This window comes from Cervus canadensis, chromosome 11, assembly GCF_019320065.1.
Source record: "Cervus canadensis isolate Bull #8, Minnesota chromosome 11, ASM1932006v1, whole genome shotgun sequence".
Lineage (NCBI taxonomy): Eukaryota > Metazoa > Chordata > Mammalia > Artiodactyla > Cervidae > Cervus > Cervus canadensis.
The window spans coordinates 28,024,709-28,038,480 of record NC_057396.1 but is presented as its reverse complement, the minus strand read 5'-3'; the positions used below and the strand labels follow the sequence as shown (position 1 = coordinate 28,038,480).

The 13,772-nt window shown below is 40.9% G+C and overlaps 1 protein-coding gene across 6 annotated transcripts in view; it reads right to left on the bottom strand.

The window, feature by feature from the left end:
- Window positions 1-2,429: 2,429 nt before the first annotated feature.
- The window catches only part of ARHGEF12 (Rho guanine nucleotide exchange factor 12), a 149,832-nt gene continuing 138,489 nt past the window's right edge, over window positions 2,430-13,772 (bottom strand). For all 6 annotated transcript variants that reach the window (XM_043482301.1, XM_043482298.1, XM_043482299.1 and 3 more), the window contains 7 exons: window positions 13,311-13,397; window positions 13,109-13,188; window positions 12,528-12,761; window positions 9,875-10,372; window positions 8,377-8,693; window positions 7,180-7,249; window positions 2,430-6,281 (listed from right to left, as the gene is read on the bottom strand). In XM_043482301.1, coding sequence (XP_043338236.1) covers window positions 6,271-6,281; window positions 7,180-7,249; window positions 8,377-8,693; window positions 9,875-10,372; window positions 12,528-12,761; window positions 13,109-13,188; window positions 13,311-13,397 — 1,297 coding nt within the window. In that variant the 3' untranslated portion in view covers window positions 2,430-6,270. The remainder of the gene's footprint in view (window positions 6,282-7,179; window positions 7,250-8,376; window positions 8,694-9,874; window positions 10,373-12,527; window positions 12,762-13,108; window positions 13,189-13,310; window positions 13,398-13,772) is intronic.

Here is a 13,772-nt window from a genome sequence, read left to right as displayed (position 1 = left end):
TATAAATATATGTCTGGGTGAGGCTTGATTTTCTTCATCTACTTCAACGAAAACAACGTATTATACTAGACTGCCCAGAGACATAGATACTAGGATTCAGTTACCTTCGATCTTAAGGATTAAATGCTCTTACAATTTTATTGTGGAAAATATAGGAATTTTTCATAAAAACATGTGATGGGTTTATCATTATTTTAAAATGAATTGTTACTGCTTTTCTCACTTCTTATACATTTTCTCATTTTAATTTCTAATAAAGTAAATATTAATAGCTATAATAATCTACATGAACCTAAGTTCCCCCATAAGGTCCTCAATAATTTTTAAGCATAGGAAGTGGTTCTGAGATCAAAAAGATTGCGAACTGCCACATTATATCCTGCTGCCTTCAATATTTAAAATAATAAGATAGTAGAAAAATTTCTCTGTATTGACATTTCTCCAAACTTTTTAAAAAGATCACCAAGTGGGAGTTTGATGTATGATGCAGGGCACCCAAAGCTTACAACCTGGAGGGATGGGGTGGGGAGGGAGGTGTGAGGGGGGTTCAGTATGGAGGGGACACATGTATGCCTATGGCTGATTCATGTTGATGTATGGTAAAAACCATCATAATACTGTACTTATCCTTCAATTAAAATAAATTTTAAAATATACAGAGAGAAGAAAAGATCACCAATATCTACCCTAATTATTGTTATTGATCAGAATGTATTCAGGAAGCCCCATCCCTGTGGTCACATATACAAAAAAACGGATCCTCTAAAATTCTGTAAAGGAAGCCTTATAGTTCCAATAGCACCCTAATCAAATGAGGGGGAAACACTGGAATAGAAAGAGCTCTACCTACCTTAAAAAATTTCAAACCAAGACCTTGGCTGATGCCCAGGGAATGATGATGTCTCACTAGTAATAATAGGTGGCGAAACAATCATATTCCCTGACAGCTAAAATCAAGGAAGTGCTTTTAATTAGCCTCAAGAATTATACTTGACATTACAGAAAAAAAAAAAAAAGGAAAACACCTACATCTAGCTAATTACCTGCAATGTTTCATGACTTTCATCGTAGTGGGAAGATACAGTTTTAATTGAAAAGTAAATTTTTTAAGAGGACAGATCCTCTTATCCTTCAAGTTGGCATTGAAACTTTGGTGAACCAGTCAAAAAGTGGAAGCAAATGCTCACAGGCAAAGACAAGAGTTTGACCTTCTCCATTCCTGTGAGAAGGTATGGGTATTCATTTCTTCTATCAGTTATGTTTATAAACAGAGCCAAGAGTACAGACAGGTTAATTTCTGCAAAGTACATCTGACTTAATTTTTTTTTTAGGTTTAAGTAAAGGATCTACAAAACACTAAGCATTTTTATTTATTTTTTGGCGGCATCACACGACTTGCACAATCAGTTTCCCAACCAGGTACTGAACCAGAACCCAGGCTACTGCAGTGAAAGCCAGAATCCTAACCACTAGGCCACCAAGAACTCCACTGAAGCATTTTTTAAATTATTACGCTTATTAGATCTATCAAACACATGCTAAGTGACTGGAAACTAAAATATCTCAAGAATAAATCAAATTACACCTCTATGTCAAAACCAACATATCCCAAAGCCTAAAACTTAAGGTTTTGAAATGGAAGAGTTGAAATGGGATCCATAAAAGCATAGAAATGGTTGGTAGTTTAGGAAGTCCAACACCAGGGATAAGAATGGTAATAAAGATGTCTTACTTCATTTAGGGTAGCATTAAACCAAAGTTACCTTTAAGTAAGCCATAAAAATTGCTCCATTTACTCTTCTAATGTACATTTAAGGTTTTTATGTTATATATATTTTACCACCATTAAAAAATAATAATGTAACAGGCCCCAAATCATTGTACATTTCAAATGAGTAAATTGTACAGTAAGTGAATTATATCCCAATAAAACTGTTTAAAAACAAACAAACAAACAAACAAACAACGCTGTCCCAGATTCTGGGACAATTCCAGCTCTGAGTGTCCCCATGGAAGTTTACATGTTACAGAGATCAAATGGCTGGTCTCACTAGTAAAGATGCTCTGACCAGCAGGAAGATGTTTGACAGTCACCGCCAGTGAGATTAATTATGGCCTCCTTGGTGCCAAAACTTCTCTAAGATAACTTGAATAAGACAAATCAACAGGAATGTAAATAAAAAGTCACATACTTGGTTCCTTTAAGCATATTTAATATTTGAATTCTCATTTTTCTATTTTCCCAGAACCCAGAAAACAGTTTTTAGATGACCAATATTTTGTTCCAGAAACATACAGCCTTATCAGCTAATTCATAAAAGAGCTATTTTACAAAGGTACATCTGGATAATTAGAACAATAAAGTCTTTTAGGCATTTCAAAATGTGATCAGTAAAAATACATGATTATTAATAAAGTTTTTTTTAAGATAGTTCCAGATTTCTTTAAAAGTAATTTCTGTTAAAGAGTACATGATTGTATGGTGAACAAGGAAAATAAAATGTTCTAGTAGGAAGAGGCTGATTAAGAATAACCCACAGTGTGCACAAATTACAGTTATGTTTGCAGTACATCTGCTTAGCCATTGGCACCTGGAAACGGCCGACAGGGCTTCCTTCTAGGAGGTACACTTTTTTTTTCCTACCAGTTTATTTTCAAAACCATCAGTACCAGTGGAGAAGAACAAGGCAAAGGGACTCTTTTCTTGAGGGAAGAATAATTATGCAGATCACTTTGAAAAGTGGTGGAGGAGTCAGAGGAAAAAAAACATGATTTAAAAAACAGCAATTGTAATTCCAGGGAATAAAAAGTTAGCCAGCAGAAAGATGACTGGAAGGTCCTGCTAATTTTCTATCTTAAGGTCCTCTGTACACAGTTTTGAACCTTGCCCCCTGTGACATATAGGGAAGGAAAGACCGACCAAAGCTCTTGTAGCTCAAAATAATATCATATACCACCTTCAAAGAAGACAGCTTCCAGTTTGAAAAACAGAAGCTCCACATAATACACTGAATTTAATGATATCATAAAGAAAGAGAAAAGTATGTGAGTAAAAGACAACTCACAGGAGGCATAATTATTTTCTTTAGCTTCAAAAATAAGGGCAGTGGACTTTTCTCCTCTACTATCACACTAGCTCCCCACCCTTCTCCAAGGACAAATTAACAAAAAAAATTTTTGAGAGGGACTCATCGTTTTTAACAGTCGATCAAAGTTGTTTCAGGGAAAAGAAAGCAAAAAAGCACCTTTTTGGTAGCATATTATAATAAATAGTCACAGTTCAGGTCCTGGCAGTCCAAGTTATTCATAGCTGGTTTTAAAGTACATGAAATATATGGCTTCTAGGGCAGTGATCATGATTTTAAATTGTAGCACTTTGGGGTTTATTGATTTGCCTTGCTGAACTCTGTTCTCTGAAAAGGAAAGAGACACCTCAAATGTAATCTGCCACTTAGTAGCAAGGGAGCCGTTAGGGCCACTGGAAGGAGCACAGGGTCACGGCAGGTCACCACAATAGCTAAAACCAGCTCTCCTGCTCTGGGAAGGGAGCTCTGTCCACCGCCCTTGGGTCTTTCTACATGCAAGTTGATTCCAACTTCAAGAAAACGGTTTTGACGGTCATCAGTCTCACCCAAAAACAGAGATTACCTAATTCTGTTGTCCTGAAAGGCAGGTATAGTATCAAAGTAGGATGGATGTGATTATAATGGACAAAAGGCGGGGGAGGGGGGGTGTGTGGGGAAGAGAGCATGGGAGACCAGGATGAGGAGGAGGAGGAAGACATGAGGCTGGTGAGGTTAAAAAGAAAACTCAAAAAATCATGGAATCTTTTCAGAATTAGATTTCATTTGGGGGCTTCATTTGAAGATCTAGATATGAATTTATTTGGAGGTATTAGAGCAATGTTCAAAATATTTTTCCAGTTAGCCCTGTTTTTGTTCCAAGGAGAGGTTAAACTTCAGGGAAAAGAAAAGCAAACAGTTGCTAAGGACAAGGGGTTGGCTGAACCAGAAGAGAAACTAAAACTCTGCTAACATACAAATCTTCTTAAATAAATGAGTGCTAGGGAATTATCCAATGACCCTACTATCTGAAGTTAAGATGAAAGTTCTACTTGTATTTACCTTCCTTCTGATTAACTGCCCACTGATGGTATTAGTGTCAAGTAACTACAGGTAACCCTTTTAGTTGGGAGTGACTACATTATTTCCAGCAGCACAATGTAACCATTTGGTTTCTACTTGTTTCTCTTATGAGATACAGAAAGTTCAAGTCCCAAGCTTTACTTATATATTAGCTTCTGCTTCTAAAATTTTTAATCCCATTTTGATTTAATCTATACTTGGGCTATAAATCAAAATAAAATTCTAATTTATAGGTGAGGTCCAACAATCCAAGTTGGTCTATTTAAAAACACAGATCACATTTGGAAAGACAGAAACAAGAATCTGGACATACATGAGTTTTGCTAAGTTGTAGTGGTGTTTATAAACGCAGCTGGGAATCCTTACCACTTGTGATGGGGGGAAAATTTATATATATATTATATATGTATATATATATATATATATATATATTTGGGCAGATGGTGGGGGGATGGCAGGGGAGAGTAAAATTACATCCTAACTACCCACAGAGTTCAGAGGGTACTACTGAAAGACATGAGCAGTGGATCAACTCTTTGTGTATTAACAGAATTTTAATATTTGACAAATGATTTAGTTTTTGATTGGCAAAAATACTTCAAAACATATTAATATATACCTGATGCACAAAGAAAACCACAGAAAGTCAACAGAACTGAAGGGAGTTCTCAAGTTACAGTTCTGAAACATTTATCCTCTGGAGGGTGCTGCCAGGGCTACTATTCATTCTAGAGCAGGCAGTTCCCAACGCCTTGCCTGCAGTATCCAGTGTATGTTCTGGTCTGCAATTTTTAAGGTCAGTCATGCACCAGTGCGGAAAAAGCTCCAGCAGTGAAGTCAGAGGATGTGCTTCTGGAGCTGGCTGGAGCAGCTCTGCCTTCTCCACCGCATCCTTCTCCACTCCACTCTCGGCTCTCTTTTCAAACTCCAAGAGCCCTTTGGCACCATCAGTGCAAAAATCAGAGTCAAACCTCCAGGTACTAAAATTTTACTGGCCTTATAATCAGCAGTACCCGTGGCTCATGAAAGCCATTGTTCAACTCAGTAGTGATTCAGTTACATAACCTTCCCACACTCTCACCCGCTCCGTCCCACCCTTCCTCAGCAGCCCCCACCCCTGCCACCACCTGAAGCATCTCTGTTTGTTTTCGCTTCCTGCTCAGTTGGCAGGGATTATTTTACACAAGTGCCAAGGTCTTAATGTATAATTATAAAAATGAAACAATACCAAGGATAACAAATTTATAGTCAAGAAAATAAAATTTGCTTTCCTCTCCCTCCCAAATCCCAACCCTCAACAGAAAAGGAGACGATAGAAGAAAACACACCCATTTTCAAGTGCCTGCTCTTTAGTACATTGAGGATTCCTGTTCATTGGGAGTGGATCCCAGCCTCAGAGAAGAGGCGCTGGCCTCGGGTGGGAGGAAGCCCCCACCTGGGAGCACAAAACTCAAGTCCTCTGCTCGGAGGAGGCGCGGCAGAGGACTTTTGAGTACGCTTTTGAGGGGACCCTCAGACGAGCAGCCTACGGGACAGCAGAGGGCAAGGGACATCATTCGGTGGAGACCTCATGCTCCTCCCTCCTCTGCCCACTCCCTCCCCCTCTTCACCCCTCCAGCCACCTCCTGATAACCCCATCCCGAACTCTTTGCTTCAGGAGCCGTCGATCCTTGGGTGTACTAAATACAAAGGGCTAAAACTCTCACTACTCAATTAAAACAAAACATGGCAAAATAAAAATTAAAATGTGCTTTCAAATACGGAATGAAGTCAAATAAATACATCTGATTTTCTCTTTTTCTTAAGTCTAAGCAAAATTTCATATTCTACACCCAAAGCTCTATACATTTGGTTTTTGTTCTGAATCAAAATGGATTTCTGAGAGTGAGGAGAGCAGGGTGAGAGCAGGACGTCCCCCCCGCGGACAGGCTTGTGCAGCTGCCGGGCTGTGAAGACCCAGTCCTGCTTTGGGCCCCGGGGGCATGGCTCCCCCAGGCCGTCTGCAGGCAGGTCTCTGTCACACGTCACACACACTCTCTCGGTGTCCACACTGGAGCCAGGGCGTGGTGAGACAAGGCTGGTGCTCAAATCCAACAACCTGCAGTCGCCTCCAGGACACGCGGCTCTAACTTTTATCTGGGAAGAACAAAGAGGTGCAGAGGTCAAATTAAGGAGAAAGAATGAGTTCAAATTAAAACAGAGAGGGCCTCTCCTGGTGGCTCAGTGGTAAGGAATTCGCCTGCCAATGCAGGAGACTCGGGTTCAATCCCTGATCTGGGAAGATCCCACACGCCGAGGAGCAACCAAGCCTGTGCACCACAGCTACTGAGCCTGTGCTCTAGGGCCGCGAGCGGCATCTACGGAGCCCACGCACCCCAGCGGCCATGTTCTGCAACTAGAGAAGGCACCACAGTGAGAAGCCCACGCACTGCAACTAGAGAGTAGCCTCTGCTTGCCGCAACTACAGAAAAGCCCTCACAGCAATGAAGACCCAGCGCAGCCAAAAATGCATACATAAATTTAAAAAAATAAATAAAAATAAAATTAACACAGAGAATACATCTGAAACCTGTGCACCTTGTTAACATCTTTGTTTCTCGATCGGAATAGCCTCATTCAAAAGAATGAAGGCAAATGAGTACAGACTGCGGCACTGGACACGGAACCACCTGTGGTCCCTGGGAGACAGGAAAGCACAGCAGGACCCAGGGAGGGCCTGCCTCCACTGCACGGAGCCTCAGTTTACCTGGCTCACGCAACTCTGCCTTTTGCTTTTGCAAATGGGAAGACAGACAGAACACGGGTGGCGTGGGGACTGACAACTGCAGCTCCTCTTTGAGAGGAAGAGCCGAGTCAGCAGATGGTGGCCTCTGCTTGACGTATGATGTTCGGAAACAAGGATCTTTTTTTTTTAAGACAAGAGATGAAACAGAATCTCACAAGGTTTTCGCTTTAAAGAATAATAAATCATTTCATTCAATGTACTGTTCAGGCAGGATGATTCTTGAGTCAGAAACCCACAGCGTTCACACACCTGAGTGCTTGTCTGTGAGGGCTGATCCAGCCAGCCTTTGGCAAAGAATGGTGTAACTTTCCTCCACCTTCTGTAAAATAAAACCCACAGGTTTTTCATTCAAACATCATAAAAAAAAAAACCTTGTTTTGAAAATAGGAAAGAAGGCTTTTGTATATTACAGGTACAAGCCGTCAAATTTAACATTAACATCATTAAAATTTTTGTTAATAGGAAAAAAAAAGTAAATTTCATTTCCTTTTACCTGTTTCTCCCTTGAGTGAATAACTTAAAATGTTCCCATGCAGAAGAAAGTAGAGGAGAGGGCAACCACTAGAGGTGATTATTCCCTCCTGTCCTGGAGTCACCCTGAAAATGATCCCATATGTGGCATGAACTAAGTTAGAGCCAATGTGCCCTCCATGGCCTCTTAGAATCTTACCAGTCACAGGACATCCCTACATGTAATGCTACAAAGAAAGGAAAACCTATCATATGAAGGTGAAAGAAAAACTAAGGGAGACCAATCTTTAGCTAGGAGACTTTAAGAACACTTTGAACTCTGACCCCAAAACCTCTACTAAGTAATGTCATGACAAAACATCTGGGCTCTGGTACCTGAGCCTACGGATGGCAAACTTAAGAGTGCTGTTGTCAGAAATGACCACACGGGTCAGTTCTGCAGTGATGGGTCACACAGTGACATCTTCAATTGCCCATTTACAGAACTCCTACTCATAGGCAGGTCTTTAGATTACCACTGGGGCCACTGGAGACAATTTCTCTCTGTCACAGCATCTGGGAAACTATCAACATCACCCTACAATTCACGGATAATTAATAGGTGATGGCAAGTTAAGGCATTTCCCAGCCTAGATTCCTAATTACACAAACCCCACCTATCTCAGCTTATTGCTCACATTTTCTCATGGAGGTGAGCCAGTCATCCCAAATGCATTTAGGTCCTTAAACCTTTGAAAGCCATACATACACACAGTTTATAGAGTACAACTTTTTCTGTTCTTGTGATGTGTAACCAGATAAAACAATGCTGACCTTAGTTTTTCATCCAGGTCTACTCACAGACAATGGTCAGAGAAAACATACAAATCTAGACCCTCAGCGAGGTTACTGACATCAGCATGTTGATCATTCTACACTTTCTCTCTGTTAAATGTGTTTCTTATATCCGACTCCTAAGGATGAAGTCCAAGGTACCTTTAAGTGTTCAAGGTCAGCCTCTATTTTATGAATGTACTCCATGATCTGGCTGTGTGAATCGGCACAAGCAGAGGGACTCTGGATCTCAAAACGGGAATCCTCCATAGCTCCCCAGCGCTGCTGGACCAGGAATTCTGGGGTGAACGGTGAAACAGCCCCGTCAGAATGAGCATTCTGGGGAGAAGGCTGCTGCTGGTGTCCAGAGTCCAGAGAGGGGATGCCTGCTCCAGGCTGAAGAGGGAACGAGGAAGCAACCTCGTCGTCTGTGGAGCTCTCCTGCACTGGGTCATAGCCATCAAGGATCAGATAGGTTCCTACGGACAGAGATAGGACAGGTTAAAGAGGTTAGTACCACCTCCAACACATTGAAAAACAGATGTGGGGTGATGTGCTAACACCTTTAAAAGCTATTGAAAAGTGAAAGTTAAAGTCGCTCAGTCGTGTCTGACTCATTGCAACCCCATGAACTATACAGTCCATAGAATTCTCCAGGTCAGAATACTGGAGTGGGTAGCCTTTTCCTTTTTCAGGGAGTCTTCCAAACCCAGGAATCAAACCTAGGTGGCCCGAATTGCAGGCAAATTCTTTACCAGCTGAGCCACCAGGGAAGCCCAAGAATACTGGAGTGGGCAGCCTCTCCCTCCTCTAGCGGATCTTTCCGACCCAGGAATCAAACTGGGGCCTCCTGCATTGCCAGAGGATTCTTTAACATCTGAAATAGCTTAAAAGCTGTTAAAGAGGAGGAAAGGCCATTAAGTCCCAAATTTCCAAGTTACGTTTCCAGGACATCAGAATTTTCTTACTTCAGGTTAAAGCTAAACTTAGCAAACATTCCTAGTAATTCTGGGATAATCTCATGTTTTCTAGCATTTTACAAGTTAAAAGCTGAAAACTACCTAGTCCCTATATGATCTTATGACCACTTTCCCTCAAATACCCACCTGGCCTCATTTCCCACCATTTTCTCCCACAGCCTGTGCTCTTTAACCACAGAATGCCTGCTCTGGCCTCGCAGACTGTGTGCTCACCTCCTTTGCTGGAACACTCTACCTATGGACACCCACACAGCGTCTTCCTTCCCTTCCCCTGGGTCTCTCTCTGCTCAAGTGCTACCTCATGAGAGGCCTTCTTCCCTGACCACCCTATCCATCCTTATTACTGTCTGTGCCCCTCAGTCTGACTTATTTTTCTGTATCATCCTTACTATTTGACATCTATTTATTTGGTAACTTATTTACTGTTACTCTTTCCCCAAGTGGTGGTGAAGCTTCATAAGAGGAGTGGATTTTTCTGTGTTTTATTCACTGTTACATCTCCCAGGACCTAGGGTAAGGGTCCAGCATAGAGTAGAGACAGTATTTACTGCATGAAAGAACAGACACTATACACAGACACACACATGAGATAATGCTTGGATATCCAAGCAACATCAATTTCAGCACATAGGACAAATAACGACGATCGAAATCAAAGTTTAAATGTGAAAGGAACTTGCCTGAGATGCGCAAATTAACATCCTTCTCTTCCTTTTTAACTGCTCCATCACCTTCTGATGGATTATCATCACTATGTGCTTCACGGGCATCAAAAAAGTGCTCTCCACTCTCATCAAGACCCCCTTCTGGCTCTGAGGGAGGCATCTCTGGGGTCATAATCATGTGGTCCATTACTAAAATGTCACTTGCCTGGCTCTCTTGGAATGCCAGTGCTGAATCCCGTGCCACTGAATTCAGTGCCACTGAATCCCGTGGAGCAGAAGATTCAGTTGAAGTCCGTGGACTGTAACAAGTTGAAATGTCACCAGTTCCAGTTCTAAAGGGCATCTGTGCTTCAACAGGATGACAGGCCTTAATATTTTCAGGGTTCTGGGTTCCACTGTCTGCCTGCACCCCCAGAGAGGCTGTCCTGCATCTTGGAAAATGTGGCCAGTCTTCCTGAGTGCTCTTCTCAGTCAAGCTCAGCTGGTGTACCAGCAGCTGCTTCAACAAACCCACTAGAAGATTTAGGAAGTGGGGAGAACACATGCATTCACATAATCTCAGACAGACAGAATTAAATCAGAGGAATTATAATTTCTCTCTTAAAGCCAGTACTTTTTTTACTAGCATACAATTAAAAACATTAACTTCATACAATCATCTTTTGTTTGGTTTGAAAAATGAAATAAAACACCATCTAGAGAAAATTTAACATTAAACTAGACCAAAAAAAAAAAAAAACCTAAAGAATTCTCAATGGAGATTTTCCTATTATTCTCCTATTTAAAACTGTTAAATAACCAATACCATGCCTGCCTCCACGTTTTCTTCCATATAACTGGAATAATGCCCCCAAGGTACTTCTTAAAAGGATGTAGAAAATCTGTATCAATCTAAACAAAAGAATCTGAAAGTTCTGCTTTTTCCAGAAGCAGACACTATCTACATAGGCATTACTTTTTCTAATTTTATTAGAGACACAGAACATTTACTTTATCATCTATAATAACCCAAAGAATCTCCTTAAATGGTGACGAAGAAAACAAAGCTGGCCTGTAAATTTAATTCCAATGTTTGGTACCATGCATAATTTCAAAGGATAAGGAAATATTTATTAGTTTTTAAAAATGACCTCACTAGTAACACAGCTTCCTTAGGTTGCTGAAAACAGAACCAATTTAATTTTAAATGGGCCAGTGCATGCTCTGAGGCCACTCAATGAGAGGGTCAGTGAAACAATGTTAGTGAAACCATCAGAAATCATTACCACTGTTAACTCAATGAGTCTAGAATAAAGTAGGTCTTAAATGACTTGACCAATTCCGTACTTTCAACTGCCTTAATTTCTGTCTTCCCTTTAAATAAGGTCTCCACATGGGTTTGGGTCTTTGACCCTCTGTCTCTCTGCAGTCACTCCCTGAGGGATGCTATGAATTCATATGGCCACCTCTCCCTAACCTCCTCCAAAGTTTCAGTCTTAAAATTCCAACCTCCTGCTCATCCTTCCTCTTAAATGGCTTGCCATTCATTACCTACATCTCAACATGTTTAAAATTGAGCCCACAATCTATTGCAAAGGAAAGAAACAGAAAAGAAAGTGTATCAGTGGGCAATGGCAGTCCTTCTAATTTTTATTTGACAAGATAACTGAAATTATCTTTAAATATTCCCTTTCCTTTGTCCTCACATCCAAAGAAGTCAATTGTTTTAAGTATTTGTTGGTTCCTCACTTCATTTTTATTTCTCTAACACCATTCTAGTCCAAACCCATTTGGCCTCAGGCCCAGACCACGCCAATCCTCTTTACATTCAAATCCTTTCGCAGCTCTCAGCCAGAGTATTATTTTTCATTACTAATACATACACTCCAGCTTAAAAACTTCAAGTGGCTCTTTCTCTGCAGCCAGCCTTTTCCCTTCCTCCAGTACACCTGAGACATGTGATGCACTCCTGTCTGTAGCAGGGGTTCTCAACCAGGCTGGAAGGGGGGGAGGGGGGGTAGCTAAGAGAGTGGCAAGGACCACCCAGTCGTGCACGTGTGTGTGTGTGTGTGTGTGTGTGTAGAATGGGCTGTGGTGAAGAATACTACAGTATCCACAAGAAAAACAGAAGATTATCTATAGTTTGAAATAGTCCTCAAAACTCTGTGGGGTGCCACCCTTCAATCTAGTCTTCAGGGTCCGCAACAGCTGGGCTCCACAAAGTGTCCTCCAGCTTTCTAACCTTGTCGCACAACTCCTTTAGCTTATGTGGTCTCCCACACAGGCCAGCTGCCCTACTCACTGCTCTCTGAACACCCTCAGAGGTTTAGCCTTTTTGTTTCTGGTCCTACCGTTCTTCTTATCTGAATGACTTCTATTTATCCTCCTATTAATAAATCCCTATTTTGGGTCTTACCCATCTTCAAGGCAGTAGTCACAGCTCTCTTGTTTTCTAATGCCCCCCTTTCTCTGGTCACTCAAACCAGATCAATTTTGACATACCTATAAAGCTTATCTACTTAAGAAGATAGGGAAAGTTTTCTGTCATCTTCCAAATTAGACTGTAAAATTCTTGAAGGGAAAATTCATAGTTTATACTTTCCTGACTCTTCCTAAATGGTTGCAGAGTACATTATAGAACTCTGGTGCTTAATAAGTGTATCTGTGTTAATGTATGAATAGAACTTACAATTCCTTAGTGCATCCAGTGCCCACCGTTCTTCTGAGACAGGCAAGTGTGGATCTGGGATTGTGATTTGATAATTCACTCCGACTTCCTTCAGTGTCCCGTCTGCATGCTGCTCCTTTGCAAACTGTCTCTCAGCCACAAAGAGGTCATCTACCTCCGACTTCCCAGAGGTACCCAGTGAATGAGACTGAGGTTTTGATGACATTAAAGGAGACTCTAATCCCAAATCTCTGTCTGTTCAATGGAACAGAGAAAGCAGAATATATCTTAACAAAACTTTTAATGTGAAGCACCCAGAAAAATATTTGGAAAAAAATAACCACATAAGCTACAGTGATTGTCCACAAAGTAAAATGCATGCACTTAGTGTGGCATTATGATGGCACACAGAAGGCACATGAGCAAAGTCTGTTAAAGTGAACAGCGGATGCCAGAACCTGCATAAACCAAAACAGTTAAGAGTCTCTTCACATTTTTTTTTTCTTTTTTTCTTTTAATTTTTTTTTTTTTTTCTCTCTTCACATTTTATTAACTAACATGTAGACTACTTTCTTCCAGGTTAACTTTGCAAAACAGTTTACCTGGACTCTGCAGACCAGTGACTGAAATGTCATGATGTGCCACTTTTAATTTTGGAGGTTCTTCTTCATCGTTGTCTCCTCTACAGAAGAAAAAAAAAAAATAACCTTTTAGCTTCACAAGGTGCCTAAAGATCATTGCAACAAAATGTTAAGAATCATCCATCTTTTTTCTGATGCCACTTAGAAGCAGAGGCACACTCACTCGCACGGTGGTGGCTGTGGCAGTGGGATTGGCTTTGTGGACTGCTCCTTCACGGACGCGGCCATCCGACATATTAGGTCCTGCCAGCTGCACATTTGAAAAGAGCACAAAATACGGAAGGGAAAGGAAAACGAAACACACTTTAAATATACTCAGACAGCAGAAATAAAAACGAACTATACCAGAAACCAAACCAAACCAACAAACAAAAAACCCTATTTCTGCCAGAGGGTTTCTTTATTTTGGAGACATACTATTAAGTAGAGATTATAAAAACTCTACACCTTAACGAAAAACCTAACAATATTATGGATATACTACCCATTAAAAAAACTTCACTTGACACTTGTAGAATTTTTTCCTTAGGAAAGATACTTTTCCAAGTAAGAGACAAGAATACTGGAGTGGGCTGCCATGCCCTTCTCCAGGGGATCTTCCTGACTCAGGGATCAAACTTTTATC